This window comes from Drosophila rhopaloa, unplaced genomic scaffold (genome assembly GCF_018152115.1).
Source record: "Drosophila rhopaloa isolate 14029-0021.01 unplaced genomic scaffold, ASM1815211v1 contig_115, whole genome shotgun sequence".
Taxonomy (NCBI): domain Eukaryota; kingdom Metazoa; phylum Arthropoda; class Insecta; order Diptera; family Drosophilidae; genus Drosophila; species Drosophila rhopaloa.
In genome coordinates, this window is record NW_025334990.1 from 4,852,514 (window position 1) to 4,880,509 (window position 27,996).

The following is a 27,996-nucleotide window of genomic DNA, read 5'->3' on the forward strand; positions in this document are numbered from 1 at the left end:
TTGTGTTAATGCAGTTTGCACAGTTGTAAAATACTCATCTGATATATTGCTTATCGTGGCTCAAGAATACTGGTGAAGAAGTCACGGTTATCAATCGTGGTCCATCGCTAGCGAGTTACAGCAAAAAATTTGCCATGTAAATTCAACACAAAAACAAAAGTGCAATATAAAACAATGTAAAATGTTTTAAAACTGACAAATCTAAGCTGCGGTAAGGGGGAGAGCAATTAAAAAGTATAAAGTGATTTGTTGAATAGTAAATAACGAATCGGGCACAACAACAAAGTGTGTCTGCCCCGTCACGCGCCCCCTCTCCTTCCCTTTCCCAAGAAAACAGCAGAATATTCGTCATCAGCTGGTCGTCTCTTTTTGCTTCTCTCTCCTCTCTCTCCACTTAACTGCACTTTTCTGCCGAGAGAGAGCTAGAGCTGAAATTTATTCATTTATTTTGCTCCTGCCACGCGACATTAGTTTCTGCCCGATATTGCATTTGAGCGATTCGGAGCACCCAATATAATATATATCCGATGTAAGGTCAATTGGCAGGCCCTCCAATTAAGTTGTTAACCAGACACAGAATACCCAGTTTTTCACAGGTGCTCTGCCTGCCACACTGCTCAACTATGCAGCCCATTAAAATTTAAGTGAAAAACACCAAGAGTGTAGGAGTTGGAATTCAAGGACGCAGCAACAAGTGTTTGCTAATTGATTATTTCATTGCCATCGATTATTCGCAGAGCTCTGCCACCCAAAGCCATCGAAACACACACATCGACCCAAGCCGAAAGTCAAGATTTAGAGCCAGCAAGCCCACTGGCAAAAGACGTCGCCATGGAATCCGCGGACGCACTCGCCGAGGAGCAGAAGCTCATGGCCGAGGCCAAGTACCGCACATACATGACCAACATCGACAAGGCGCTGCGCAATTTCGAATACTCCAGCGAATGGGCGGATCTCATATCGGCCCTCGGCAAGCTTAGCAAGGTATAGTTCCCTTTGTGGCAATCCATTTAGGCAAAGATAAGCCTGCCTCACAGCGATTTCCGGGGAGTCATACAGAGCCCCTATCTCGAATTGTTTTTCAATATGAATTCCCCTCTTTCGACAGGCCATATCGAGCAATTCGCAATACCAGGTCATACCCCGGCGACTGAAGATAGCAAAGCGTCTGGCACAATGCATGCATCCCGCCCTGCCCTCCGGGGTGCATCTCAAGGCCCTGGAGACCTACTCGGTAATATTCAGCAAAACAGGACCAGAGCGTCTGGCAACAGAGTTTATATACAGGTCGGTTGGCTAGATAACCCAGGTTGTTTTGCAACTTATATGTTTCGTTTTTCCCCCAGTGCTGGGTTATTCCCGCTCCTTGGTTACGCGGCCATGAATGTGCGTCCCGCCTTGTTGACCATCTATGAAACCTATTTCGTGCCGCTGGGCGACAAACTGCGGCCTGCTCTGAGTGGTTTCCTCAATGGCGTACTACCTGGCTACGACTGCGGACTGGATCACTTCGAGCGAATTAGCGCTCTGCTCAAACAAGTGTGCAATGCCGTTAATCCCATGCACTTTTACACGGTTCTTTGGGAGTCAGTGGCCAACAATGCGGCCATTCGTCTGCCAGCCATCACCTACCTGCTGGAGCACTTCAACAAGCGATTGAACATGCAGGAGCAGATCTACATAATGGGGCACAACAGGGAGATCATGATGTCGGCCTTGTGCGTCTGCCTGAATGACACTCTGATCTTGGTGCAGCGCAATACCCTGGAATTCCTGCTGCTCGGATTTCCCATGCACACGGCGCTGCTCAGCGAGGATGACTTGGTGAAATTAGTCACCAATGGGCTCAATACCATTTTACGCAGGGACATGTCGCTGAACAGGAGACTGTTCAGTTGGCTGTTAGGCAGCGAAGTGGCCAAAAACTCGCCAATCTATGATACCCTATCTTTGGACACCTCAAACGCTCCTTTGGAAGAGGAGCCGGAACCATATTTTGTTAAGCATTCGCGGTACATTCTAATCAGAGCTTTAATCAAAACCCTGCGACTCAGTTTGGAATGTTCTCCCATGGACCTGAAGCCCTACAGGATCATGCTATCCCTCCTAGACAAAGCGGACATCGGCAGCGCTGTACTGGATTACGTGCTTCATGACATTATACGGGCCATGTACATTTCAAGTGGCAATGCGGAGGTTTTAAAATCTGCCAACCTGCTGTTTGCCACTTTCGACCCAGCATACATTTGGAGCTACATGACGAATATGTTTGAAAGAGCTTGTTTAAAGGCGAACTCCACGCAGGATAAGCCACAAGTGGGAGAAACCTCTGGAAAATACGCTTGCGAAGTAGGATCCGGAGATCCTTGTGTTCTAGAGATCTGTGTGCTAACCGAATTTCTGTTGGAAACCGTTTCTCTGGAGATGTACACAGAGACCACCAGGGTCTATCTCCCCAAGGTGTTCCTGGCCATCACCCAGCTTCTCTCTCTACACATGGATCACGTGAGCAGCAACGAGATCACTGCTTCGCTCAAGCTCTGCATGAAGATCGTCTCGCGGGTACAGCCCATGATAACGTAAGCAAAAAACAAAGAAACAATGAACCCTGAAGCGATTCTTAGTAACCACCTTATCTTTTTTTTCCCGCAGAAGTCCCATAAAACTGAATAAGCTGATAGAGCAGAGCGGTGGCTCTTCGTCGGATGAGAAGATTACGGTGAATTCGGCGAGTGAGACCCGCAAGGTGGAGGCCGGAGCGCAGGGGAGTTCCCTGGAAAAGAGCAAATCCGACTCGCGGCTAAATCAGCTTGCGGAGAACTCGCTGCATAGCACGGATCCCAACGATGACGAGCTTATCCGGCGCTCAGCGTCCAATCAGAGCGTTGGACGTCAAAGTCCCAGCAAGAAGAAGGCAAAGTCAATTTCCCGACTCTCAGAGTTGGACAAGGATGTGAGTAGCCGTAAACGGAAAATAGTCATATTTTTTTAATATTATTTATTAAATTCAGATCAGCGCCTCAGACACTGGCCAGCAGTCATCCTCGGATCTAGACACCCCGCGGAGCATCAAAAAGCTGAAAGCCAAGGCCAAGGCACCCTTCATACGTAGCCCTAAAAAAATCGACCCAAGGATATTGTCCTGATTCAATCTAATGTGACAACGGAAGTGGGCGATGGACCTAGTGCAGAGGAGCCAAAAAGCGCTCCGCCAGATCAATCGCCGCAGTTCCAGCTGGATGAGGAGAGCCGGGCCACCCAACAGCGCGGTTTCTCCGTTTTGGAGAAGTGCATCCGCCAGTACGAGATCTTTTTTGAGGTTTATTTGGCCCGAAAATTGCTCCACATTGATTCGGAGCCGAAAGAGTGTGCAGTGAGGGTTCAGCTACAGCGGACCACTAGCACCAGCCATTCTTCTAATCTCTTTATGGCCGAGCAGGTGCTGGATCACGAGTGCCCAGTTAGGGAGTCACAAATCGAACGGCTGTTTAACTTGCTTCGCGTGGATATTGTGCCGCGTTCCAAGCAACTGCAGCGGTTGCTCAATCGATCTTTGCCGCTGCCCGCCAGTGCCAGTGAGCTAAGCAGCGACAGCGAAGCGCAGGAGGATAAGCAACAGAGCCTGCTGATCGACGGACAAACCCAGCGTAGTGCCCAGCAACTTGCCGAGCTTCAGTTGAGCCCTTCCCTGCGTGGTGCCGTTAAACTGGCGGCAGCTCTGCTGGTGGAGATGTCAACCTTTCCCAACTGCAATAAACACATTGTACTCGATAAAAACGGTGAGTAGGAGTTTTTTTGCTGTGCAACATTTGGTGATCGAGATGGGACGATGATATAGTAAGCTGAATATGGTAATCTGTTTAATAGAAACAGTTAGGTATCTCAAGTTTTACCACAATGTTTGTATTTTTCATTTTTTTTTTGTTACTTAGTTAGTATACCCCTAAACCAACAATTAATTTCTGGTTTCGTTGCAGAGCCTGAGTTGCCCAACTGGTTGAAAGTCCTTTGCTTGGTGGCCTGTTTTGCTCAGAACGACAAGGAGCTGCAGGTGTCTTCAATTACCACGCTCTTTGATTTAATAAGGTAAGTACAAAATGTAATACCAAATCTTTTAATCAATCAACTTTATAAACTCTTTTAGTCTACTGCGCTCCCAAATCGAACATACAACTAGTCCAGGAGTAACCTTCGTGGTAATGCTGCCGCTTCTAAAGTTTGGACATGTCAGCTACATGGAACAGTACACGCGCGTCTTTCAATTGGTGAGCTCCATTTTGTGGGATTACCTTGGAGCCGCTGGCATAGATCCTGCTCAGATTGCAGCGCTGCTTCATCAGCTACACAGCTGTCTGGAAAGCGGTTTGGTGGAAACGGTCATCGGGAATCGCATGCAGGCGCAACACCTGCTTCAAATACAGCCGCAATCCCGAACAGACTTGGGAAAAACTGCCCTTCGTAGCTTTCAAATGGAGCGTTTGGCGGATGCTCAGCTCCTTTGTCCCACGGAATCCACGGAGAGATTGCGAGAGAGCCAGGCCCGAAGCTTCAAGAAGTTTGAATTGTTGTGGCATCTGGGCAGAGACAAACAAACCACGCGTGGATTCGAGAAGACGCTGCTCAAGGTCCTGGACACCCTCGCATTACCACACTATATGTCTGAGCGCACATTCGTAACAAACTGGCTACAGGCGTCGCTCCTCCGTGGGGATCTCGCCCGCCTAACAAAGCCCCTCTACAAGATCCTACTCTCGGCCAGCTCCAAGCGCGTGGGCATCGTCCACATGCAACAGTTGTACCGCGAAGCGGATGCCGAGGCCACGCCCGCTTTTGAGCGGGATGTGTACGCCATCAGTTCGGAACAGGGAAATGTCAAATACCACCACATGGAAACCTCTAGTAGCGGCAAGAAAAAGAGTCCCATCAGGAACTTCCCCAAGAAGATCTTTGGGGTCACATTAAGTGGTGGAAAGGCCAACAAGGTGTCCAATTTTGTAAGCGACAAATCAACAGTTTCCGCTTGCAATGAGGCTACGCAGGATGTGAACACCATCGGACTGATCATCAATCCTTTGGAAAATGCCAACGACTTTGACGACGAAACGGATCTTGAAGAGCCCCGCATTGAGATCCCGCACAAGGAGACGCCGCTGGAGCAGAAACTAGCCAGTGCAATGGACGAGAGTGAACAAGGTTCGCAGGAGCAGCCACCCCACCAGCCGGATCAGAGTCTTCAATATGATCAGGATATTACGGACCATTCGGACAGCAGCGACTTCGAATCCGATTCAGAGCTTCGCGAAACAAGCCTTGAGAAGGAGGACAGCCTCACGGTTAGTTCCAGTGCTGGTGTTAGCGATGATGTCAAGCGCTTTGTGGGCGATTGTGAAAGCGTTACCGAGGCGTTGACCCAGCACGAAAAGATAAAGAGCCGCAAGACCTATCGGTTGACCAGGGAGAAAACCCCGGGGGAAAACAGTCTTAACTCCCTGGAGCAAAAGGATAATGATCATCAAAGCATCCCAGATCTCCAGGCAGATGCGCTTCCAGCGGATGAATATTTTAGAGAAGATAAAAAGCTGGGCAAACGTAAAAAAATGCTGACTGCTGGCGACAAAAAGCGACTTAGCTGCATTTCAAAGACCTCCACAGACAGCAATCTCAGCGGCTCCCACGTAGAACAACCAGAGCCAGAGGAGGAAACAGAGCCAGGAACTGAATCCACCATTAATGTAGAGGACAAGCGACGTAACCTCAGCCTGGAGACTAGCAAACTTCAGCCCGATATGCAAAAAACCCTAGAAAAGGGCAAACAGAATGTGGAGATCCTGCGGCAGAATAACGCAGCTGCAGCTGCAGCAGCGGCGGCGGCAGCAGAAGAGCAGGTCAGCCTACGCAGCTCTGTGAAGAGCAGCGTTTCCCTAACGGATGCGGCCCACCTGTACCACAACCACCTGCTGATCTATCTGGCTATCTACGACACTCGTCAGACGTTGTATGCGTTGCAGACGCTTCGCAACATTATCTGCTGCGATCGACGTACCTTCCTTTGCCTGTCAATAACCACATCCTTTTCAAGCGCCAGTCTGAAGCAGTTGCTCGTACGCCATCGCAAGAGCATTTCCGGCAAAGGATTCGACGGTGGAGTGGGTAGCTCCGAGTATGCTCAAGGATATCGGGGCTGCATGCAACTGGAGCTGCTGGTTACGCTTTGTTTGTTCTATGCCCGTGGTTACTTCCAGAAAGAATCTCTGGATGCCCAGCGACAGCCCCCCATGCTCCAGGACATTGTGAACAACCGGAGGATCCAGCTGGAGAGCATAGAACTGCTGACCCTGATCTGCTCCGAGCTCATAGAGATCGTCAAGGGCATGGGAAGGGGTCTGGCCAATTATATCGCCGATTTGTTGGCCCGCGCCAAGCTGCAGAAGGTGATGCTGCACTGCCTCAACAGCTCAGTGTGTAGTTATGGCCGTAAGGCCAACTCAAACAGCGGAAGCTATGCGGAGCAGGTGCTAAGCTTTAATGATCCTCAGGATGATCAGTTGCATGCGGACTGCTTCCAGCTCCAGCTGCTGCGTTTGCTTTTGGCTGTAATCCGCCTGGAGCACGAGGTTCATCAGTTGCGACAGGATACGCCTCCCGCTGCTGGCGAGGATTCGGCGGGAAATGCATCTCCCACTCGCTTGGCCGAGGGAGCAGCGGCCAATGTGAAGTATCTACCTAATTGTCTGATTAGCCAGCAACCCATGTTCCTGGCCGCCGTATTGGGTGCACTGCAGCAGGAACGCTTGCGTCACTTGCACCGCAACTGGACGGATTTGGTGACCTCCTCGCTTAACTGTTTCTCCTTTGGCTCACTCACGAACATTGTGATCAGCGTAGTTCATCAACTATGTAGTAACCTGGATCGCCTGGCCAAGATGGGCCTCCCCCAGCAGCGACACTTCCCGCCAGACTATGCGGTATCCCAACTTGAGGCGTTAACTATCTTGTGTCACTACTGTTTACTGGACAATACGCAGCAGACGGCGCTCTCACACCTGTTTAATCAAGCCTACCCGCAGACCAGTTCCTCGGCGCAGAGCTCCAGCACGGGTCAGTTGCTCAATAGCATTGTACATTCCTTCCGATCGGCCAGCGAATCCTCAACTTCGGCGCCGGCTCCAAGGAACCCACAATTGCAGGCTGCACGCAATGCAGTCCTCTCGCATCTTCCAAGGATCATGAGCAGCGTGGCTGCCATATGGGATAGCGAGCTTGGGCAATTGCGTCCGGTTCGCCAGCAGCTTCTTGAGTTCCTTTCGCCAGTGTCGCTACATCATGGCTGCAACTTCCTCGCGGCCGTGGCTGTCACCTGGCAGCAGCGGGGGATTGCCTCAAATATGAGCGGATTGAGCATCGCAGAGCAGTTCCAGAGAAACTCCACGCTGCAGGCGTGTCCTGCCCAGCTTTCGTTGGTTTCTCTGGTCTCTAGCATCCGGGTGATGCCGATGGACTCCTTCGTAATGACGCTGCACCACGTGGTGCGTTCGCCTCCGCCAATCCATCGACCACCTGCCCAGCTCAGCATCGAGGTTAGCTCTCTGGAGCTCTTCTACTTCTACATGCGGTCTGCTCCTGCTCCCCAATTAGCGGATGCCTGGAGCTCACTGTTGGCCCTCATCCGGGATGGTTTGAATCTGACACCACCGGCGCAGTTTGCTTTACTGATGCTGCTGAACGAGTTTGTCCAGCGCTGCCCGCAGATGCCATTCCAGGATAAGAAAGAGGTGCGAGAGCTGCATGATGTGACGTCCCGATTGGTAGACTCCCTCTCCAGTGTGGCAGGATCCTGTCTAGAACAGACCACCTGGCTGCGTCGTAACCTGGCCGTTAAAGAAGATACCGATGGATTGGCCAAGGACAACAGCGTTGGAGGAGGTGGAGTACAGCAATATTCGCTGCAGGCTCAGAGCGTGCTGGCAGGCATTCTCTCCAATCTACTGGACGTGGCATACGGTTCCCAGGAGAAGGACAAGGTGGTCAACATAGTGACGCCGCTGCTTTACAATATCACCCCGTATTTGAAGAACCACACAGCCCGGAATGTACCCTTCTTCTACGCTTGCTCCGCTCTCCTGGCCAGCTTGAGTGGCTACCAGTATACGAGAAAGGCCTGGCGGAAGGACATGCTGGACCTACTGCTGGACAACGCCTTCTTCCAGATGCACCTTTCATGCCTGCCCTTCTGGCGCATGATCATGGACAGCCTGATGACCTACGACAACACCACCTTCCGGGAACTGATGACCCGCGTCTCACTTTCGCAGGCGGGCAGCCTGAACATCTTCACGTCGCGGGATCAGGAGTACGAGCAGCGGGCCATGCTGCTCAAGCGGCTCGCCTTCGTCATCTACTGCAGCGAGTTTGACCAGCACAACAAGTACATGCCAGACATCCAGGGTGAGTTGGGTGTAGAATATTTGAGACATTAGCTTTTATTCAATTTCTGCATTTGGTTAACAAGGAAATTTTATGACTTTCTAGACTATAAATTCTCATAGGGCCAGCCATTATGAATTGATATACTTTTCCTAAATTTTGCTACTTCAGTACTTATTACTTATTTAATTACTTTAGTTAATTAAAATTAACAATATACTTTTTATTTTGCCACAGAGCAATTGGCTAACAGTCTGCGACTAGTTCCCATGGGTCCTTCCGTGCAGGCCGCCGTTTTTCTATGCTTCCGTGTACTGCTCCTACGCATGTCACCCGACCACGTCACCTCGTTGTGGCCAATAATCATTGCGGAAATGGTCCAAGTTTTTCTGCAAATGGAGCAGGAGCTCAAATCGGAGAGCGAGGAGAGGAAGTAAGCTATTCACCCAATCAAATAAGTCATCCGTTAACCATGACAACTATTTTCACAAATTGCAGCCTTCAAATGCGGATGCTTTCGGGGATCGATGTGTCCTGGTCCTCTGCTTCTGGGGCTAGCAATGGCTACAACTCGCAGACTCCGATGCAGCATTGGAGATCAGTACAATTAGAAGCCTGCAAACTCTTGGAACTGGGATGCGTTCTGCCCGCCACCAAGCTGCCACATTTCCAGATGTATCGATGGGCATTTGTCGGCACTGAGTTCGATGTTCATGTGGAGGAGGTGGGCCTGCCCAACGGAAGCCTGGATAACCTGGCCACATTGCCAAACGCACTGTATGTACCGCATGTGAGGCGTGTGGCGAGGCTGATGGACATGAAGTACACCAGTCAGTCGCCGGTAAGTTATGATATGACTTTTCATATGCTTTATCTGGTTAACTAATCCTCCTTTTTTTCTAGATACTACAACGTCCCAGCAATAGACATCTGATGTTGCACTTCCAGCAACTGCAATCGCTACAGGACCTGTACGCGTTTTTCACCACGCTGGGCATTAGTTGCCCCCAGCCGCGTAACTTCGCAGACACGGAGAATGATGTGGCCAACTGCCTGCAGGAGATCGAGGAGGTGCTGGCCAACGATTTCCTGGAGAAGCTGCCCAGCATAACCACGCCAAGATGAAAACCGGCCGTTGCCCACCGGCAGACACAGTCGCAGATCCAAGCGAGTGGGTCACAGTTCGAGCTCAAGCTGAATCTGAATCTGGGCTTGGAGTCTGTCATGGAGCCGGGCAGTACTGGCCAGGCAGCCCGCATCCTGGCCGCCGTGCAGGCCAAGCTAACCAGCCAAAACGCCGAGACGAGTTTCACGCAGACCCAAAGCACCAATAACAGCAGCAACAATAAGAAGACCAACTTTCCATTTTATGTCTAAGTAAGAAGATAGAAGATGGAGCAAAAGACGATGCCGAGTATGATAGCTAGCTATATAGATAGACAACTGGGTCGAATATATAAATGTCCGTAGTGTGATCGATCGTTTTAAATGTTGAGTGTTTAAGAACGCGGTAGCCCAATAGCAAATAGCACCCTGTATGTATATGTATGTAACCAATGTATTTAACTGTTGATAGTTGCTCCCCGAGTCGATGTGAATAAAAGAAGTGTTTAACGACAAATTGCAATCAAGTAAAAATCGCACTTTATTAACAACTCTGAGTTAAGTAGAACTGTGGGCTTCCCCAAAAATAAGATTAAGTATGGCACTAAACTACATTCGTGGTGCGTGGAGGATTGCTCTCCTCGCGACTCTTAAGCTGGAGGTAGAAGGAGTATACAATACGTGCAGCGAAGAGCATGAATACTGAAGTGTGGAAGAGATTATATGTCAGATGTTGGATGTATTTTCGCATGGCATTACGAATACTTACTAAGCACAATGATGTAAACGAGCAAGGCGCCGAAGGTGTTATTAACACCAGTGGCCTCACGGTATCCTCCGTAATGGAAGATTACACCGAAAACAGCAAACGGAAAGCTTATTACTTCAATAATGGCAAATATCAGCCAGACGAAGACCAATTTTCGATTTTCCTGAAATTGATAAGGGGGATTATGATTCAACGAGAATGTTAATATACATATGTATGTATATAAATATATTTCATTATTACCCTTTGCGTTCCGATCAGCAAGCAAACATTGGCGATAATTACTATAACAAATCCGATAAAGTTTAAAACTGCAAATAAAGTTTTCGTTAGCATTTTTATTTAATTATCATTAAGAAAAAGTATGATTTTTTTTTATTTTAGTCTGAGCCGTCCAAGTTAAAATCTCTGATTTTCACAGTTTTTTCGATTGACACATATTAAGGATCAACTTGATCCCACAGAATTTATGCTAGGTATAGTATCATTTAATACCACATTTATTCACTTGAAACTCAGAGATTTTTTGTTTGTGTACAGAAATACACACATATATATGTATCTAGAATAAGAAAGACAAGCTCAAATTTGTCACCGATGTCGTCATCAGCGGATGTGATGTATCTGAAATTTTGTGAATTGTCTCGAAAAGATTAGCTCAATCTTTTATTTTGTTTGTATACATATATTTATTTTGTATGGCAGTGCCGTTAGCTTGGTTAACTGGGAATAAACAAATGCCACGCCTCGAATTTCCATACCGTTTGGAGAGACAAGCACGGTAAGAGTCATGCTAACCAGCCAGTAGATCGCTATCCCAATGCACCAACTCCTCAGCTCCGTGTTGCACGGTCCCTGATCCACCACATAGTCGATTTTCATTTTGAGATTTAATAGTTTGTTCCAAATTTTTCCAAATAAAACAATGCGGCTCTAAACCGGTTTGAGAGCTCCAAGCGCACGGAAAAACGACCGCTTTGGGCGAGAATCGAATAGCAACTGAATCGAATAAGCAGCTCTCTCTAAGATTAGCTACAGTTGGACGAAACTGAATACCAAAGTACTGTACTTAATTTATTATCAAAAAATTATTTTTATATTTTAGCTGTATTCAGATTCTTCAATATACTTTCAATGCGGAATAAACAAAAATTTTGTTTTATAGAGAGCCGTCCATATGCTACGCAATTTGTATGCTTGATAGGAGGGTTAAAGAAAAAGTCATTATATACATCAATGAATTGGTAGGTGGGTTAAAACAGACAACATTTTGATTACGTCATATTGTTTTTGTGTGGGGGGGACTTTTAGTAGAGAAACACTACCCCGAATTTATTTCAGTTAAGTTTCATTTATTGTTATATGTAAGCCTTATATCAAAGGAGTAACTTCATCCCATAAACATAGCGAGCATTTAAAGAATATACAACAGATATACAAAATATATACTTACATGATTCAAAGGATTTATTTTCTAAGAGTTCTTTTAAGTCTGAATTTTATTAAAAAATGGTTATATGTTGTTATGTGGCTAACAAATAAAATTGCGAGAGAACCTGAACAAAAACAGAGTGGGAGTGCGGGAAGATATTTGTATATAATACACATTTGAGATTCGATGTCATCACAGCTCGATTTAAAACAATCACAATATTCAACTTTTTCATTAACGGTTACTATTTGAACGTGTTACAGCCGTGATGGTGTGCCCATATCTTCTAAGATAGAGTCTGTTGCCATATAAACTGCGCCTGTAAACTGCGTAGAAACAGAAGAATATAATTTAATAATACATTAATCTTTTGACATGTTATCTCCCTTGCTTACACACTTTTGTATTGCATATTTGTGAATTATAAAAGTAGGCCTTGATCTAACGGATCCAACAAAATGTAGGGCATTTATGCTTCAGTTGAAACAAATAGATTAATATGATATACATGCGAAATAAAATTATAAATGGGACAAAAGTAAATATATTTATTTTAATATTTGTTTAAAAGAGTTTATTTGATTTCCAATCAGAGCTCTGGTTTATAATTAAGCGCATTAACGTAAACTTAAGAATTGAAAGTAAATATTTTTAATTAAAATATCTTATGTATAAAAATATTATCAGATAATACATTTTAAAGATTTAAAATTAAAAAAAAAGTAGCATGTTAGTGAACGAGTCACAGTTGCTGCTAGCATCAATTCCCCCGATCTGGCAACGCTTTTCACGAAAGCTTTCAATTGTCAGGAATTTGCGACTTATTTGCAACTGCAGTTTTACGGCGCCGGCGAACAAAAGAGGTTTTGCTTTTACCCCAAACACCGCAAAAAGAGAAGTTACCAATTCCAGTGAAAATGTTGACCAGCGTCTTTTGCATGCGGCTAAGCACCTACGGTGTGGTTATTGGATGGTTGGGGGCAATATTCTCCTTTTTGGCCACGATCCTTTTGGCAGTGGGCCTGGGATTTGTCGATGAAATTGCGCAGCAGATCGTTGAGTCCGGGAAAAATCCCGATATGTCTGTCAGCGAGGTTCGATCAGGTAAGGGTTAGCCATAACCATAAACTGCACTCACAAGTCAAAAAAATATGTACAATTTTGTGGTTTTTCAGTACTCATCATATTCTTCAGTGTCTACCTGGCGCTGAAGGTGATCAATTTGTTGGCATCGGTCATGTTGGTCGTGGGAACGGTTAAGGTAAGTCTAGGAGTTAATGGAACTTATCTTCCTAAATAAAAAGGTATACGCTTAACTAGACCAGATTGTTCTAGCAAGAAATTAACTCTCTATATTATAAAGCTACTTTTATACCTTTAAATACAAGTAGAACTGCTTGTGACTATTTACGTAATCCTTAAACGATGGTTTTCCTTTCAGGAACGTCACCTGCTTCTGCTTCCTTGGCTGATCAACAACGGAGTGCTCCTGGCCTTTGGAATTATCGCCAATATTAGCCTGTGGGCCCAGATCATCGAATCCTCGATGCCCTTCATGAGTGCCCTGCCAGCTATCTTGCTCTCTGTGTTCATGCTGGGTAAGTTTAACGTGACTCATCCGCCTCCATAAAATATATACACATTTGTACATATGTATGTATTGCTGGAAATGAGTCTACACAGTCTTTGTGGCGAAATTGTGAATCCCCAGTGCGCTTATCGCTTGGTGCTTGGTCGTCTGTGATCGTCGTGTAATTGCACTCGGACACGATGCTGATTGTTCTCTATTTGCTTGTTTCAGTGCTCGGCTGGTATCTGTACTATGGAATCTACTCGCTCTTCAAACAGATCCAGGGCTCCAGTGAGATGCAGCGCCCTCTGATCCCGCCGCCAACCCAGCAGGCTAACACCTATCCCAGCTACACCAAGATATAAGCAGGCACACCAGTCCTCTTAAACGAACTTTGTCTGCATCACATACCTTTCGAATGTTTTTATTGGAAGTTCCTTAATACTAGTAACACCAAAATTAGCTATTATCTTGTAATTTCGATGCAGCTAAGTACGATATTTGTATGTGCATCTAATTCTTGTGGGTTTTGAGACCATAACGTCATTTCACTTACTTCCATATACATATATTAACATTAACTCTTCAGTGTTTTTATCTATTCGAATGAAATTGCCGATTGGCTCCGAAAATATATTTTATATACACACATGTAAAGAATTTATTTGGCTGAGTTTTTACTCATTTCCTAAAAGTTATTGCAAGCCTTCTCGAGGTCAAGGGAGTTCCTTATACCCATTTAAATATACACTTCATTTATGTAAATGAGTTATATTAAATAATAAAAATGGGGTTTCTTTTATAATTTCACCATGTCGCCTAGTTTTTCAACTAAAAATAATAAATATCCTAAATAGAATTGATTCAATAAATTTGTTGAGTGCGGGAATACCCAATGAAAACACAAGAACTACTCCATAGTCAATTGCTTGCAAACTAGAATTTAGAATGCAGAATTGGTAAGCTAAGGCAGGGACACGACGGCAACTTGAGGCATTTTATCCATAAATAATTCAGATTAAATTTTGCAAATACCGAGTACCTTACCTAGGTATAGACTATTATTTTTTAAATTCAGCTTACAAATCTGTGAGGCGGCATATGATGGAAAACTTTGATGTTTAGAAAAACTTTTTAATGGGTATAAACTATTTTAAGTCGCAGAGGGCCAACACCGTTTGAATTGGGTGTGCAGAAAAAAATTTCTTATTTAAAGAAATATGTAAATTTTATAAAAAATATGGTTACTTATAGATTACAATAATGGCACTCCCATAAAGATAACATGTTTTACGAAACGGCATTGGCATATGCTAAACCGCCCACTTTATGATCATAGTAATGTATGATCATAAAGTGGGCGGTTTAGCATATGCCAATTTCGTTTTATTATCATATATGTAGTGCTCATTGAAAGCACGGTAAAGCAAAAGATAATCTTGAGCATTATTTTTCCAGGCATTCCTTGATGTTATAAACGTATCGTACTGAATTATTATCGGACACAATCCAAATTGTTTTCGACTATTATTTGTATTATGGGATCTATACGTTAAAAAAGATCAAGAAGATCCACGATTAAAAATAGACTAATTCAGACTTAACAATTTTATTGTTATTAAAAAGATGTCCATATATTATTTCATTGCAGTGCTGGCATTTTTACATATAATTAAATTGCTGCACAATAGTGATCATTTCCTATAATTGGAAGGCCTCTTAAGAAGACGAAAATTAAATTATATTTCTCGGTTCAAGAAGCCAATTAGAGTTAAAAATCTGCGTAATTCCCACAAGTCTTCATACCTTCCATGAAATTTAAACACACCTTCTTAATTTTTGCTCTGACAGGCATTCAAATATATTTTCTACACACACAGAGGAGCATAATTTAAAACTTGTCTCGGGGCGGCATTCGTTGCAGCTGCTTAGGTACCTATGGTTGAATAGTCGGCCGTTCAACTCATTGTCATTTGCCCAGGCCCACCCACATGTAGCTGGGGTCAATGAACTGGGAGCCGCGATATCCCTGCGGATTGCGGGACACCAGCGATCGGATCTTCTGGGAGGGCCTGTAGCTGCGCAGGGCGTGCAGGAGCTTCGACGTCTTCCGGTCCTGCTCCTCCTGCTGGGCGGGCTCATCCGAAGCCTCGGGTGGCATGGGTGGCAAGTGCAGGGGGTGCGGGTGCTTCCCCTCCAGCATTCGCGTTTCCGTCTCGCCCAGTTGCGACTGCTCCGCGAAGCGCAGGTTCGCCTCCAGCTGGTTGAAGAAGCCCCCCAGATTGGTCATGGCTCCTGGAAAGAAAATCAGGCAAAAGGAACTAACAACGGTGTGATTATAACTAAAGCCCAAAAACCCCTAAGTCTCAATTACATGGAATAAAAATGTTAAGTATACGTACCCCTCCATAGGGTATTCAAATATTGGCACCAGTATAAAATCTAGAGATTTAAACCTTTTTCAATCGTCTTTTAAATGAAATCAAGTTTGAAAACAGTGCTGATCGTGTGTGTACACTATTTATGTTTAAAAATATTGCTAATCATATGACTATATTTTATGGTTCCCATGGTTAAAAATTGGCAAAGTTTTGTTTTTTTCAAAGCATTGTGCGTATATGGATCCTGACCGTCTGATTTAAAACAGTTTGTTTCACAAGTTTCATCTATCGATCTGGTCAAATAGTCTTATCAATTTTCAGCATAACAGCAAAGGTAGGAATAGAAACCTCAACATGCAGAAATCAAATTTCTTTTTCGTTATAAAAATGTTATGCTCTAAGTCTAATCCGAGAGTTTTTACCGAGGGCTTTCTTGCCAATAAGGTGGATTCGACTTTTCAAATTTTCGAACTTAGGCTCTATTTATTTACCTTATAAATGGAAGCCCTAAGAAATGTTTGTCATGTATTAGGCTACGCATTTCCCCAGAAATTCTTACCAATCTTCTTAAGGACCAAGTTGCAACCCATACTCACCAGCACTGATCGAGGGCCTATAGCGGGGGGGCTGGGGCAGCTGCTTTCGTTTCCAGGGCAAGGAGTAGGCGTAGGCGAATGGTGGCATCTGGTCCTCGTCGTCGGGGGGCCACTTCAGGGGCGACCTCTTGCCCTTGACCTCCGCACCTGGCGGAGATTGCCACTTGTGCTGCACCTGCAGCTGCTTGTGGTGCTGCAGGTGCCACTGGCGACCAAACAACTCCGGATACGGGGGCAAATAGTTATCTCCGAGTGGGTTGTCCATTTCCGAGTCACTCGATTTCGGCAGGGGATTTCCGCTGTCAACACGATAAAGGTCGTCGAAAGCGCGTGACGTCGGCGGCGGCGGCATCGAGTCCCTGAGTCCGCTCCCCTTGGAGTCCCAGTCCGGATCCAACTCCCAGTCCCGCTGCCACTCCGGCGGAATTTGGCGGTCACGGCCAGTGGTTGTTGCTGTTGCTATTGCCACCTGTGCTCCGCCGAAAGGTGCGTTTCGCAGTGGAGCTGTCGGTGGAAATACATATCGGCAGAAGGGGCCATTAATTGTGTGCTCCCGCAGGATTTTGGGGCAGTCACTTAGGAACAAATAGGGTTGGCGTCGCAAAAACGGCACGACATCCAATTTCCGCTCCTGCCCTACAGATTTTAATTAGTGATAGGCGCAATGACTGCTAGTAAAAGGTCAACTTTCAATTTAACACAAGTGCCTAAATGATAAATGGGTAACAATTGGAGCTATTTTACCTCAAGGGACATATGTATGTACATTATGAACCATAAAAAGAGATAAGCATGTAGGCCTGTTTCATGTATATCATTGGGTTCAAAAAGCTAGAAAGGCTAACAAAACATTATATTATACTTCCTTTGTTAATATAGTTTACAATTTAAAAAAAATGTTTAATTTCAAATCTCTACGAAAATTTTTAGTAAAATGAATCAAGGAATAATTAACTAATATCTTTTAATTTATAACTTCCTTTTCCCTACTATGAAATTTAAACCTTATCCATTAATCCGATGCTCATTAACCTGTTGAAATATCTCCCTTACCTTTTTAAATGTCATTTAATACAAGCCCATTTATTGTTACTTCCCTTAAAGTATTTTGCCGCAGTATAAATTCCTTCATTCTCATAAAATTTAATTTATCTTAATTTCTTCTTTAAGAACAAATGTTTGATGTTTTCGGATATTACCAACTCATTTCTTGTTTTTAATAATTCTTATAATCTTACTTAAATTATAGTAAGGATATCTTTAGTTGGTGTCATTTGTATTTTCATAACAATTTCCCTATTTTATTTTCTTTTTTTCAGAAAAGAAGCTAAGCATTAAAGCATGCATTAATTATCTGATTAAAATTGAACGCTTATCGGTGCAATTGCATATTTATTTTAAAAGCAATTAAACTTAATTTATTTAAATTTATTTGCCAAAGGCTTTAAAGATGGCTTTCTTAATATAACTTCTCCCAGTCTCCGATGTCATTTGGGACCTAAGTGAACTTACCTGCAAAAAGCAGGACCATCAGCAGAATCCGTCGCCTCACCAGCAGGTGCGACATTATGTGGCTGATTTTCTAAGGACCGCCTTCGGGGTATTGTTACATTTTACGGACTCGCCAGCGCTAAATAGTTTGCAAACACATCTCAACCGAAGGTGGTGAAATTTCAAAGAGGAGAGCTGCTCCCACGACCAAGATCGAATTCCACGCCGGAGGACTGACGACTGACGGGCAAGTGGCCCGCACCGTGCGCTTTTATAGCTCCTCGCGGACTGCGGACTGCGGGCCAAACCCAGCCCGCTCGACGGGAACCCTTTTCCGCCACCCCGACCACGCTCCACCTGCGCGCACCTGTTGCCCGACCGACCAACCGACGACAGGAGCAGGACAGGAACAATGGAGGACGCTGGGGACATGCGCACCAGCCGGATGGACCTGTCACCTTTGCTTGGTTTTTGAAGTGCGACTTGAGCTCCAGCAATTTTCTAATATGCACGGAAATGGCAAATGGCGAATGGCAATGCCAATGGCAATTGGGAGTCGAGTGTCCAAGTGCCGCCTTGGATTCCATTCCATCATTCAGGGCAATAAGGCTCAGGTGTGCCATAGGACCCTTTTATGCAATTATCCTGTCATATTGCGCAATTTTCAAAGCAACCGATATTGCTCCAGGTGTAAGCCGGTCTTGCCTCATTCTTTATTCCCTGGCATCCCAGACATTCATCCGGGTGACATGACGTCAAAGGCTTTGCCTTTGAGCTCGGCCACCGCCGTATTAGCATAATTGGGTCAGTGGCTGGTGGCTTCGCTGGCGTACACCGGCCATTGTGAGCCGTGCATCCATTTATCCGTCCAGGAGCTGCACCACCATTGGACCTTGGTCTCTCCTCGCTCCTAATTAGATTTGCATGCAGCTTCTTTGTGGCACGCTGGGCGTGCTAATGGTCCGGGGGTTTCCTAGCCCCTTACTTCAATGGTCCGGTGGCCAGTGGCCATTGGCCGGCGAACGACAACTTTGCCTCCACATCATTTAAAAAACTTTCGAGCACAAACTGTTTGTTAATTAAGCTTCAATTACAAGTTTGTTCGAGTCAACTCACGGCGCATCTACATTTGTTTGACTTATTTACAAATAGGCAAAGTTAGAAAATCAATTCAATTTAAACTGAGAATCACCAAATAGCTTTTTAATTAGGTATTCCCTTAAGATATATACATCGAAAAGAATGTGAACCACATATCAAAGCAGAAATTCATTTAATTTAAAGAGATTGGGTATTGTCGGTCACAAATGTTCGTTAAATAATTTTCAAAGACCTACGTTTTTTTTAAACCTTAAAAATTATGTCTAAAAAATGTTCTAGAATAATATTTAAATATTTTTGTTTTTCCATCGCAGAATATAAGAAAGGGCAATTTGATTAAATCGTAATTTGCCAAAATCTACGTACTCAAAAATGTTAATAAACTTAAATGTATTAAACATAAAATGTATAAACATAAACATATTCAGAAAAAATATTAAAAATTGTTTAAAGATCAACTATAGACAAAATGAAAAAGATTTTTATTTTTGGATCTTTTACCAATTGACCAAAATCTTTGCATTTTGAGATCTTGTGTGAATCAGTTATGCTACCGAAAGCTAATTAAACTAAATTATAAATCTTAAAAAAAAAACCTATGCAGTTTTTAAAGTCGAAGGTTCCTGTTAATAACACTCTTAATGCCTTACTAGGAATCTCTTTAGGTTTAATATACTACACAATTATAGTTTTTCAAACTTTGTTATACCATTTCATTAGCACGAAGAGAATATAACCTTTTATTAAACGATAGATACTAATTAATGTTTTTCTACATACTTTAGCTTCTCGATTGTAGGGCTAACCAAAGTCGTTGAGAGCCGTGAGCTTTTTTGGCGTTCCGAAACCCAAACGTTCCGCTCCACAAAAAGCTTGGGTTTGGGGTTTCGGCTTTTGGGACCCACTGGGATTTGGCTCAGTCGCTCTTGAGCTTTCGTGCCGCGAAGTTGTCGTTAGCACAGCGCAGAAGTTGCAGCTGCGACCAAATAATTGGCTTCACAGCAGTTGAAATTCGTAGTGAAAAGTGTACTCCACCCAAAAAAAGGACTCACCAAAGAGCCACCAAAGAATTGAAGTGCAATTAAGAATAAATAATTTGCAAGTGCAGAGGAGTATCAAAGGAAACACCATTTTGGGTAAAAGGTGCGGCGACTCATCTTTCCCATTTCTTTTTGTTGGGAGGAGGTTGTGCACATGCCGTTGCATTTTAACAACTCCTTTTTGGCCACCCCATGGAGTTTTCACATGCCAGTGCGCCGGCGCCATGGGGAAAAACGGCTGATTTTCACATTTCCCGCGCTGCCAGCGGGTTGACGAACCCGGCCCAAACCCAGGCCCAAAAAAACCGAAATGCCGGCTAACTGCGGGCTTACACACTCACTTTCGTTCTGTGCGTTTCCCAACCCCTATCGCATTTTCCTCGTTCCGTTTTTCCGTTCTCAATTATAACATATGGGATTACCAAATAGACCAATCTGTCGGCTTACGTCGCGTATACTTAATGCTGACTGCCCATTGCTGCTTTTTGCTTGTTTACTTGGCCCACATCCAGTTGTAACCCTCAGCCATTTTCGGAGGTGGGAATCTTTTTACCCAACACGCACTGGCATTTGATTTTCGATTTTGGGCGCGGGCGTCTTCAAGTGACTCTTGTTCTTTTCGCTAAAACCGAAAAAAAGTGTTAAACATTAATGGAACTTTTTTACGAACTAAATGACGAATTTCGTGTTGCTCTTCATAAATAACCTTATCGATTAAATTATGTCTTTAAAAAATTTTAGAACCCGTACTTTCCAGTTGTTTCAACATGATAATATTTTTAACCACGTTTTTATTAATTTTTTTGCAAATATTTACCAGTTTGTTGTCTAGTATATTATATAGAATCAAATATTTATTGAGCAAGATAACATTTTTTAAAAATAAAAATAACTTTGAACCATCACCTTAAACACCCCTCTCATTTTATCTACAGATATTTATGACAACCAAAATTCTTGAAAAATTGTATAAAACCAATTCCGACACAGAAAGTTAAAAAGAAAAGAATAGGCACTCAAAGTTCGGTTTTATCAGAAAATGATTTTGGAAATATGTATACCTTTCCCCGCATAAGTAAGCAACTATAATTTGCATCTTATTCACTGATTTTTAGCTGTAACTAACGCTGAGTCGGTCGCTCGATTTCCGCTCGATTGCCAAAGCAGTTGACCTTGGGGATCACAGAATATTGCATTGCAGCAGCGGCAACAATAGCGGGTTAATCATTAATGAAGCGTGCAAGAAGCATACTTAAGGCCTTCTGGTTTTGCATTGTGATTTTAGCTGGCCAAGTCACGTGGAGGTGGAGTTGGAACATACAAAGGTGGCTAACAACAAATGGGCGAGTGGCTGGGCAAAAACTACAACCGGTTCAATGTTTGCACAATTTTTGTGAGACTCCGTGTGTTTTGGGTTCTTTTATTTGTTTTCATTCCGCTGCTCTGCTCTGTCGCCAAAAGCATTAAATATTACTGAATGACTGCGGCTCTGGCCGTCGGTTTACCCACATTTCGGGCTCTACGTGCGGAGCATGCTGGCTTGTTAATTTGAATTTCACACTCTAAGCACTCGCTGCGACCAGATGTTGCTAGGGACCAGCTTCCCGCTCTCTCTCCGAATCTCTTCTTTGATAATCATATTTTTAGTAAAGTTTGTTTTTAAATATAAGCTGATTCAGCGGCCCCCAACTCATCGCACACCTGAAGGTCAGCGAGAGTTACACCCTTGCTAAAACCCGCTTCCTGCTCCACCTTCTCCACTTCCGGTTCCTGCTCCTCCGCCTCCTACTCCCCTTTTTGTGGTGTTGCGTGTGCGTTAGACATGATTGCCCCTTTAAGTACACAGAGAAAAAGATTGCTAGTTGGATATCCATTCGCCGGAAAAGAAACCATGTTTAGCATTTTAACAATAATCATTAAAACTTTAAATCTTAAATATTTTACAAGTCATGAGCAATGAGCAACTTATATTTCCATTAAATGTTTTGAATATTAATAGGTTATTTAAGACTTTTGCTAAATAATTTTAGATATTTTTTACCCAATATGATTAAGGTGATTTATCATAGTAAATATATAAAGTATCTTTGATAATAGAACCAAATATATATTTTTTTAATTTAAACAACAATGCAAAAGATAAAATTATCCATAATTTTTTTCACATTACACTATTTTAAAAACACAATTAAAATTTTTTTATAAATTCGAATACCTTGAAAAGTTCTGTTTTTGTCCTACTTTGGTTTAGATATTAACTAACAATATGTTTCAATTATTTTCCCATGTGCAGAAATGAACTCAACTGACTGGTGAATAAAATTAACTTGTAGCACAATTTCATTGTTTTTTGTTGGCCACAAGCAACCGTTAGCTATGTTACGTGTTAGCTATGTTACTTAGACAACCGCACCACATTCTGACCCTGGCTAGGTACCTTTAATTACTCATACGCCGAGTGTGACGACTAGTGCTGACGCCGCCCAAAAGTGAAGCGCAAACCAGGGAAACTGGCTGCAGAATGCAACACGAATTGAGGGCTGTCCCACGATGGCAAGTGGCCTGCTTTTGATTTGGCAGGGCAGTAAACATTCAGCCTAATGGGGCTTCTTTTCAGGGGGTTTGGGGTGCCGAACAGGCCGCGTTCATTGCCCTCCAGCACAATTGCGCCCTCAAGCATGGCAGGCCGCCTCCATGGCTGTTGCTTTGCTCAGTTAAAAACTAAAAACACAAACTGAAATTGTCGTTAATTCGTGTTGTGCGCAAAGTGAAATTTTGTATGTTTTTTTAGCGGCTGCTGCTGTTAATGCTGCTACTGCCTTTTCGCTGCCTTGTTTTGTTAATGCAGCGATAAATTCGTGACGTTAAATTCACAAACATGTGCCAGAGACACGTTTTGTTGACCCCAAACAGAACTTTCCAAGCATGATATGAAAGCTCTCTTCCACTCTAAAAAAAGTGTTTTTTTATGACTAGTTCAATAGCAGTAAAATAAAAAGAGTAAAATAAATATATAACAGAACCAAATAGGTAAAGGTATCATATCAAAGGAATTATTTATTTGGAAAAAGAATTGGAAATGTTTTTAAGTGAAATAGAAAGTTTGTAAATTAAGAAAGATTATTGTTTTTCTAATAAATGAGGATAAATATTTATTATTATGAAAAAGGAAGGACACTGTTTCCAGAAAAATGTAAAACAAAAATCAAATCAATCTGGAATTGTAGTCACCTTTTTAAAAATTAAGTATTAGGCCTTAATCCATTTTTTTCTTGTCGAGGTTAGAGGAACACTCTAAGTATCTATAATTTATAAGAATATTTTCATTCTATATCACTCTGTATGAATAAATATTTGCCAAGCCTAACTCCTTAGCTTATATTTCTATGTGTATACATAAATCACTCTGCATTTTTTTGTTTGCCAGTTTATTAGAATCGCTGGCAAAATGCGCAAGTTGCATGCGACGAGCAATTTGGCGAGGCCACATCCTGCCCCATTTCCTGGGTCCTCCAAATACTCCCACCCATGTCCACTCCACATCCTGACATCAACAATGCTTGGCTGCCGCGAGAACAATGGTTAAGGCAGTGGAGGAGGCACTTAACCCAGTTTTTAGTTTCATTCAGATGCTTCCTCCACTTTGACATGCCAAAAAGACCGAATGATATCATGTCAAGCCAAGCCAACCCTCCTTCTATCCATCTGACCTAAATTTGAAGCTATTCTTTGCCTTGCGGGTGGCCACAACAATTGTCCCAGGTATTGATTTTTGCTCCCTCCATTTCAGCTGAAGTTGGAGCTGAACTGCCAATGAAAAGACTGAACTAAACTGAAGACATCTACCAAGGACCAAATCGAGGAAATGTTTTAGGAGCTGCAGCATTGCGATAAGGGAAGAACGACACTAACCCATCATTAACATAAACATCGGCCCGACGCAATGTTTCTGCCTGTGAAATCAAATCAGTGAGTACACAGAAAAAACAGGACCCTTCAAATCGTTAAAAGTTACAATATTTTGGTGGTGTTTTTAAAATTTGTATGTGAGCTTAAAACCTGATTAAAATTAGATGCACAACTTTGCTGTATATATCAATAGTGGTAATCGCAATCTCTGTTTTCCAATATTGAACATTATTTTGATAATTGTTAGCATCTACATTATTAAAGAAACGTATTTACATTGAGAAATAAACATTCGTTTTGTTTCATATATATTAATATAAATAAAAATGTATCTCTTTTCTTTAACAGTAAATATTATTTTAATAATTGGTAGCATCTAAATTTTGTAAGAAAAAGTGTATTTACTTTGTGACATGTAGAGAAATGCTTGGCTTATATAAATATTAAAGATATAACTTTTCAAATATTTACTGTGAATTAAAGCTCTGTGAAATTCGAGTGGCGAATTGATGCTCCACGTTCGCTCCATTCAACCCCCAAAAACGAAAGCCCCCATAAAAACATAAACATGAACATTAAGCATAAACAACCCCTGGGTTTTTCAGCAGAGAACAAGTTCCTGTTTCTGTTTTTGCCGGCAAGTTGTCGCCAGCATTACCATTATGTTTACAAGACTTGTTTTTATGGAGGCGAAGATTTCACGGGCTCATCAAATTCTCGTTGCAGTTCTGGCGAGGCGAGTGGCAACAACGAGGATGTCACCACCACCAGCAACAATTCCACGCAAACGCCCAGCGATCTAAGCCCACCGGGACCCAATGAAGAGGTCCTTCCCCAGGCGCACCACCAGAATCCAGGCCACTGTATCGCCTCGTTCGCAGCGATTAACCAGATGAGGAACAATGCACAGGTGAGCATTGATCTTCGTATGGTTGAAAAACTAGTTCGAAATATCAGGGATTTCTCTAATATGATTTAAAAGATAATTATGAATTATGTATTCTTATCTGTTGCATGCAGAATACGCCGACTGGTAAAATCGCAGCTTTATCAATCGAGTTTTAAACCAGTTGTGGTCATGATCAGATCAAATGCTTTCACTAATTTAGCAAGCTCATATCATAGAGTTCATCTTCTGGCAAATATTCATTCCGTTAATTGACAGATCTTGATATTGCCATACTAATTGCAATAGGCGTGAACATAATTAAAATATGAATTTAGAATGGGCGCGTGATTGAGGTCGTCGCAGGTCCGAGCTGAGCTTGCCCACATGGCGCATACATAATGTCTTTCGTTCGTTTCTCTTTTATTTGGGCAGTCGGCAACATTAATTGCGCCTGAAACCGCCCCCTCTCGCAAAGTTCAGCTGGGTGAGGCTATTAAAGCAAATTGCCGTTTTAGACACCCAGCGGGTGGACTGAATGGATGAGTTGGCCTTAACCAGAATCGAGCCGTGATGTAAGCGACACTTTGCTATTAAACAGAGCCTCCACTATCGGAGGTCATTGACTGCGGGGTTGCCTGTCAAAAGTTATTGATGAAGAGCCCTTCTAAGGATTCAAGAGGGCGGGGAAGTGCGGGATTTGGAGTGCAAATGGAGCACGTAGCCGGGCATTAATCGGATTTGTAAAGCGACACTTTGTCTGCCCCATCAGGAAGCCCCTGTCTCAACAGCCCTCCTTTCTCCTTTCCCCCTTCTCCATTCACCTTTTTCCTGCCCATTGCAGCTCTGCGATGTTCGTCTGGAGGTGGGTGGCGACACCATCAACGCCCATCGAGTGGTCCTGGCCTCTGTCTCGCCCTATTTCTATGCGATGTTCAACGGTGAGTGCTGTCGACAAGGAGTGAAGCTACTCTTCATTTTAAAAAAAAAAAACCTTTCTGTTCTTCAAAATAAATAAATTATAAGCCCCAAATTTATAGTTATATTAAACTTAATCAAAAGTAAAACAAACTAAACCAAATAGAATTTCAAATATTTCAACAAATATCTCCAGATTTTTTGTTCTTTTTAGAACTGATTCAATCTTGTTATACACATTTTTCCAGACTCCGATTATTTCTGTTTTTAAATTCCAAATTAAAAGCCTTACACTTATATAATCATTTTGGCATATAACACGTAGTTATGATGTATTAATTCAACATTTCTAATTCATTAATCAGTTAATAACTTAAAGAAATTGCAATTTATTTCCACTTTTGATGCCTTAAAATTAAAATCCCAATTTAGTTAAAATAGTTTAATATATAAAAAAATAAATTAAAAATGTTAGTATTAATAGTATCAAAAAATCGATGTTGTGGGCTTAGACATTTATTAATTTCCTTTAAATGTAGTCAATCGTGGTTGATGCCTTTATAATTAAGTTTAATTTAATACCTATTGCATATGCCATGGTAAAGTGATCTAATACTTACCCTTCTCATACACCAGATGACATGCTGGAGCGCACTCAGGGATTGGTGCGGCTGCACGACGTGGACAGCTCAGCGCTGCGGCAGCTGATCGATTACACCTACACCGGTGAGATCACGATCACCGAGCAGAACGTGCAGGTGCTGCTGCCCGCCTCCGGCTTGCTGCAGATGCACTCGGTGCGGGATGCGTGCTGCAAGTTTCTGCTGCGCCAGCTGCACCCCTCCAACTGCCTGGGTATCCGCAGCTTCGCAGACGCCCACTCCTGCAAGGAGCTGCACACGCGATCCCACAAGTACGCCCTGCAGAACTTCCAGCAGGTGGTGGGCACCGAGGAGTTCCTGCTCCTGCCCTTCGAGGAGGTGCGCGAGCTGATCTCCAACAGCCAGCTGAACATCAGCTCCGAGGAGCGTGTCTTCGCCGCCGTCATCAATTGGGTGAAGCACGATCTGCCCGCCCGAAGGCTCCACATCGCCGAGCTGATGTCCAATGTAAGGCTTCCGCTGGTCAGCCGAGATTTCCTCATGAGCTGCGTGGAAACGGAGACGCTCATGCGCGATGACTCCGAGTGCAAGGAGTTGCTCCTGGAGGCCATGAAGTACCATCTGCTCCCCGAGCAGCGGAGTATAATGGGCAGCCAGAGAACCCAGGAGCGTCGTCCGGAGGGCATGAAACCCTACGTGTTTGCGGTGGGAGGCGGCAGCCTCTTCGCCATCCACAACGAGTGCGAGGTGTACAATCCGCGCTCCAACTCCTGGAGTCCAGTGGCTCCGATGTTGTGGCGACGCTCCCGATCCGGAGTGACTGCCCTGCACAAGCAACTCTACGTCGTCGGGGGATACGACGGAGTCAGTGATCTGGCCACGGCGGAGTGCTATAATCCATTGACCAACAAGTGGAGCAACATCACCCCAATGGGTACGAAGCGCAGCTGCCTGGGCATCTGCTCCTACGACGCCTTGATCTACGTCTGCGGTGGCTACGATGGCGCCTCCTGCCTAAGCAGCATGGAGCGCTATGATCCGCTCACCGGCATCTGGAGCTCTTGTCCGGCGATGAGCACGAGGAGGAGGTACTGCCGGCTGGCCGTGCTGGAGAACTGCATCTACAGCCTGGGTGGGTTCGATTCCACCAACTACCAGTCGAGTGTGGAACGGTTTGATCCGCGAATGGGTCGCTGGCAGCCGGTGCCCAGCATGACTGCCCGCCGGAGCAGCTGTGGAGTGGCCTCCACCGACGGACATCTCTACTGCATCGGCGGCAATGATGGCACCATGTGCATGTCCAGCGGAGAGCGGTTCAACCTGCGCAGGAACAGCTGGGAACCGATTGCAGCCATGCACTCTCGAAGGTAAGTCACCCAAATCCTCAATGTCGCCCTCTAATTGCTGATTTCTTGGTCACTCTTTCAGATCCACCCATGAAGTGGTCGAGGTGGAGGGCGCCCTGTTCGCCCTGGGCGGCAATGATGGCAGCTCCTCGCTGAACTCAGTGGAGCGGTATGATCCGCGGCTGAACAAGTGGAGCGTGGTCAACGCAATGGTGGCCCGTCGCAGCTCCGTGGGCGCCGCTGTCTTGGAGTGCTTCCATCTGGAGCGCGGACTGGTGCAGACGACGAACTTATGACCCTTGGCCAGCATAACCGAGTCCTTCGCCGCAGCTGCAGCGAGCGGCGCTAGCAGCACCATCAACGGGATCGGATCGGGAGGAGCAGTGCCGCCATCAACGGGGCCAGGTGGCACCCTCACCGTTCCGAG

General features: G+C 44.2%; 5 protein-coding genes across 5 annotated transcripts; 3 read left to right on the forward strand and 2 right to left on the reverse strand.

Annotated features, from left to right (window-relative positions):
* Positions 1-614: 614 nt before the first annotated feature.
* Positions 615-10,062, forward strand: LOC108053368 (protein dopey-1 homolog). The gene is given in 11 exon segments (XM_017135987.2): positions 615-984; positions 1,109-1,287; positions 1,347-2,579; positions 2,653-2,953; positions 3,012-3,120; positions 3,123-3,779; positions 3,978-4,086; positions 4,145-8,445; positions 8,662-8,857; positions 8,923-9,265; positions 9,328-10,062. Coding segments are annotated over 11 exon segments (8,055 nt in total). The 5' UTR covers positions 615-831; the 3' UTR covers positions 9,802-10,062.
* On the reverse strand, positions 10,034-11,311 carry LOC108053369. Its single transcript, XM_017135988.1, has 4 exons — positions 11,059-11,311; positions 10,541-10,608; positions 10,298-10,460; positions 10,034-10,230 (listed from the first exon to the last, which is right to left on the reverse strand). The coding sequence occupies exons 1-4, from the start codon at positions 11,177-11,179 to the stop codon at positions 10,133-10,135; spliced, it is 450 nt and encodes a 149-aa protein (XP_016991477.1). The 5' UTR covers positions 11,180-11,311; the 3' UTR covers positions 10,034-10,132.
* Positions 11,312-12,556: 1,245 nt separating this feature from the next.
* On the forward strand, positions 12,557-13,963 carry LOC108053332. Its single transcript, XM_017135940.1, has 4 exons — positions 12,557-12,833; positions 12,905-12,990; positions 13,171-13,327; positions 13,531-13,963. The coding sequence occupies exons 1-4, from the start codon at positions 12,647-12,649 to the stop codon at positions 13,662-13,664; spliced, it is 564 nt and encodes a 187-aa protein (XP_016991429.1). The 5' UTR covers positions 12,557-12,646; the 3' UTR covers positions 13,665-13,963.
* A 1,250-nt stretch (positions 13,964-15,213) lies between these two features.
* Positions 15,214-18,009, reverse strand: LOC108053334. Its single transcript, XM_017135943.1, has 3 exons — positions 17,789-18,009; positions 16,277-16,780; positions 15,214-15,594 (listed from the first exon to the last, which is right to left on the reverse strand). The coding sequence occupies exons 1-3, from the start codon at positions 17,841-17,843 to the stop codon at positions 15,269-15,271; spliced, it is 885 nt and encodes a 294-aa protein (XP_016991432.1). The 5' UTR covers positions 17,844-18,009; the 3' UTR covers positions 15,214-15,268.
* Positions 18,010-19,777: 1,768 nt separating this feature from the next.
* LOC108053327 (kelch-like protein 17) lies at positions 19,778-27,969 on the forward strand. The gene is made up of 6 exons (XM_044458914.1): positions 19,778-20,011; positions 23,699-23,877; positions 24,544-24,727; positions 25,548-25,644; positions 26,258-27,590; positions 27,652-27,969. The coding sequence occupies exons 2-6, from the start codon at positions 23,852-23,854 to the stop codon at positions 27,863-27,865; spliced, it is 1,854 nt and encodes a 617-aa protein (XP_044314849.1). The 5' UTR covers positions 19,778-20,011; positions 23,699-23,851; the 3' UTR covers positions 27,866-27,969.
* The last annotated feature ends 27 nt before the right edge of the window (positions 27,970-27,996 follow it).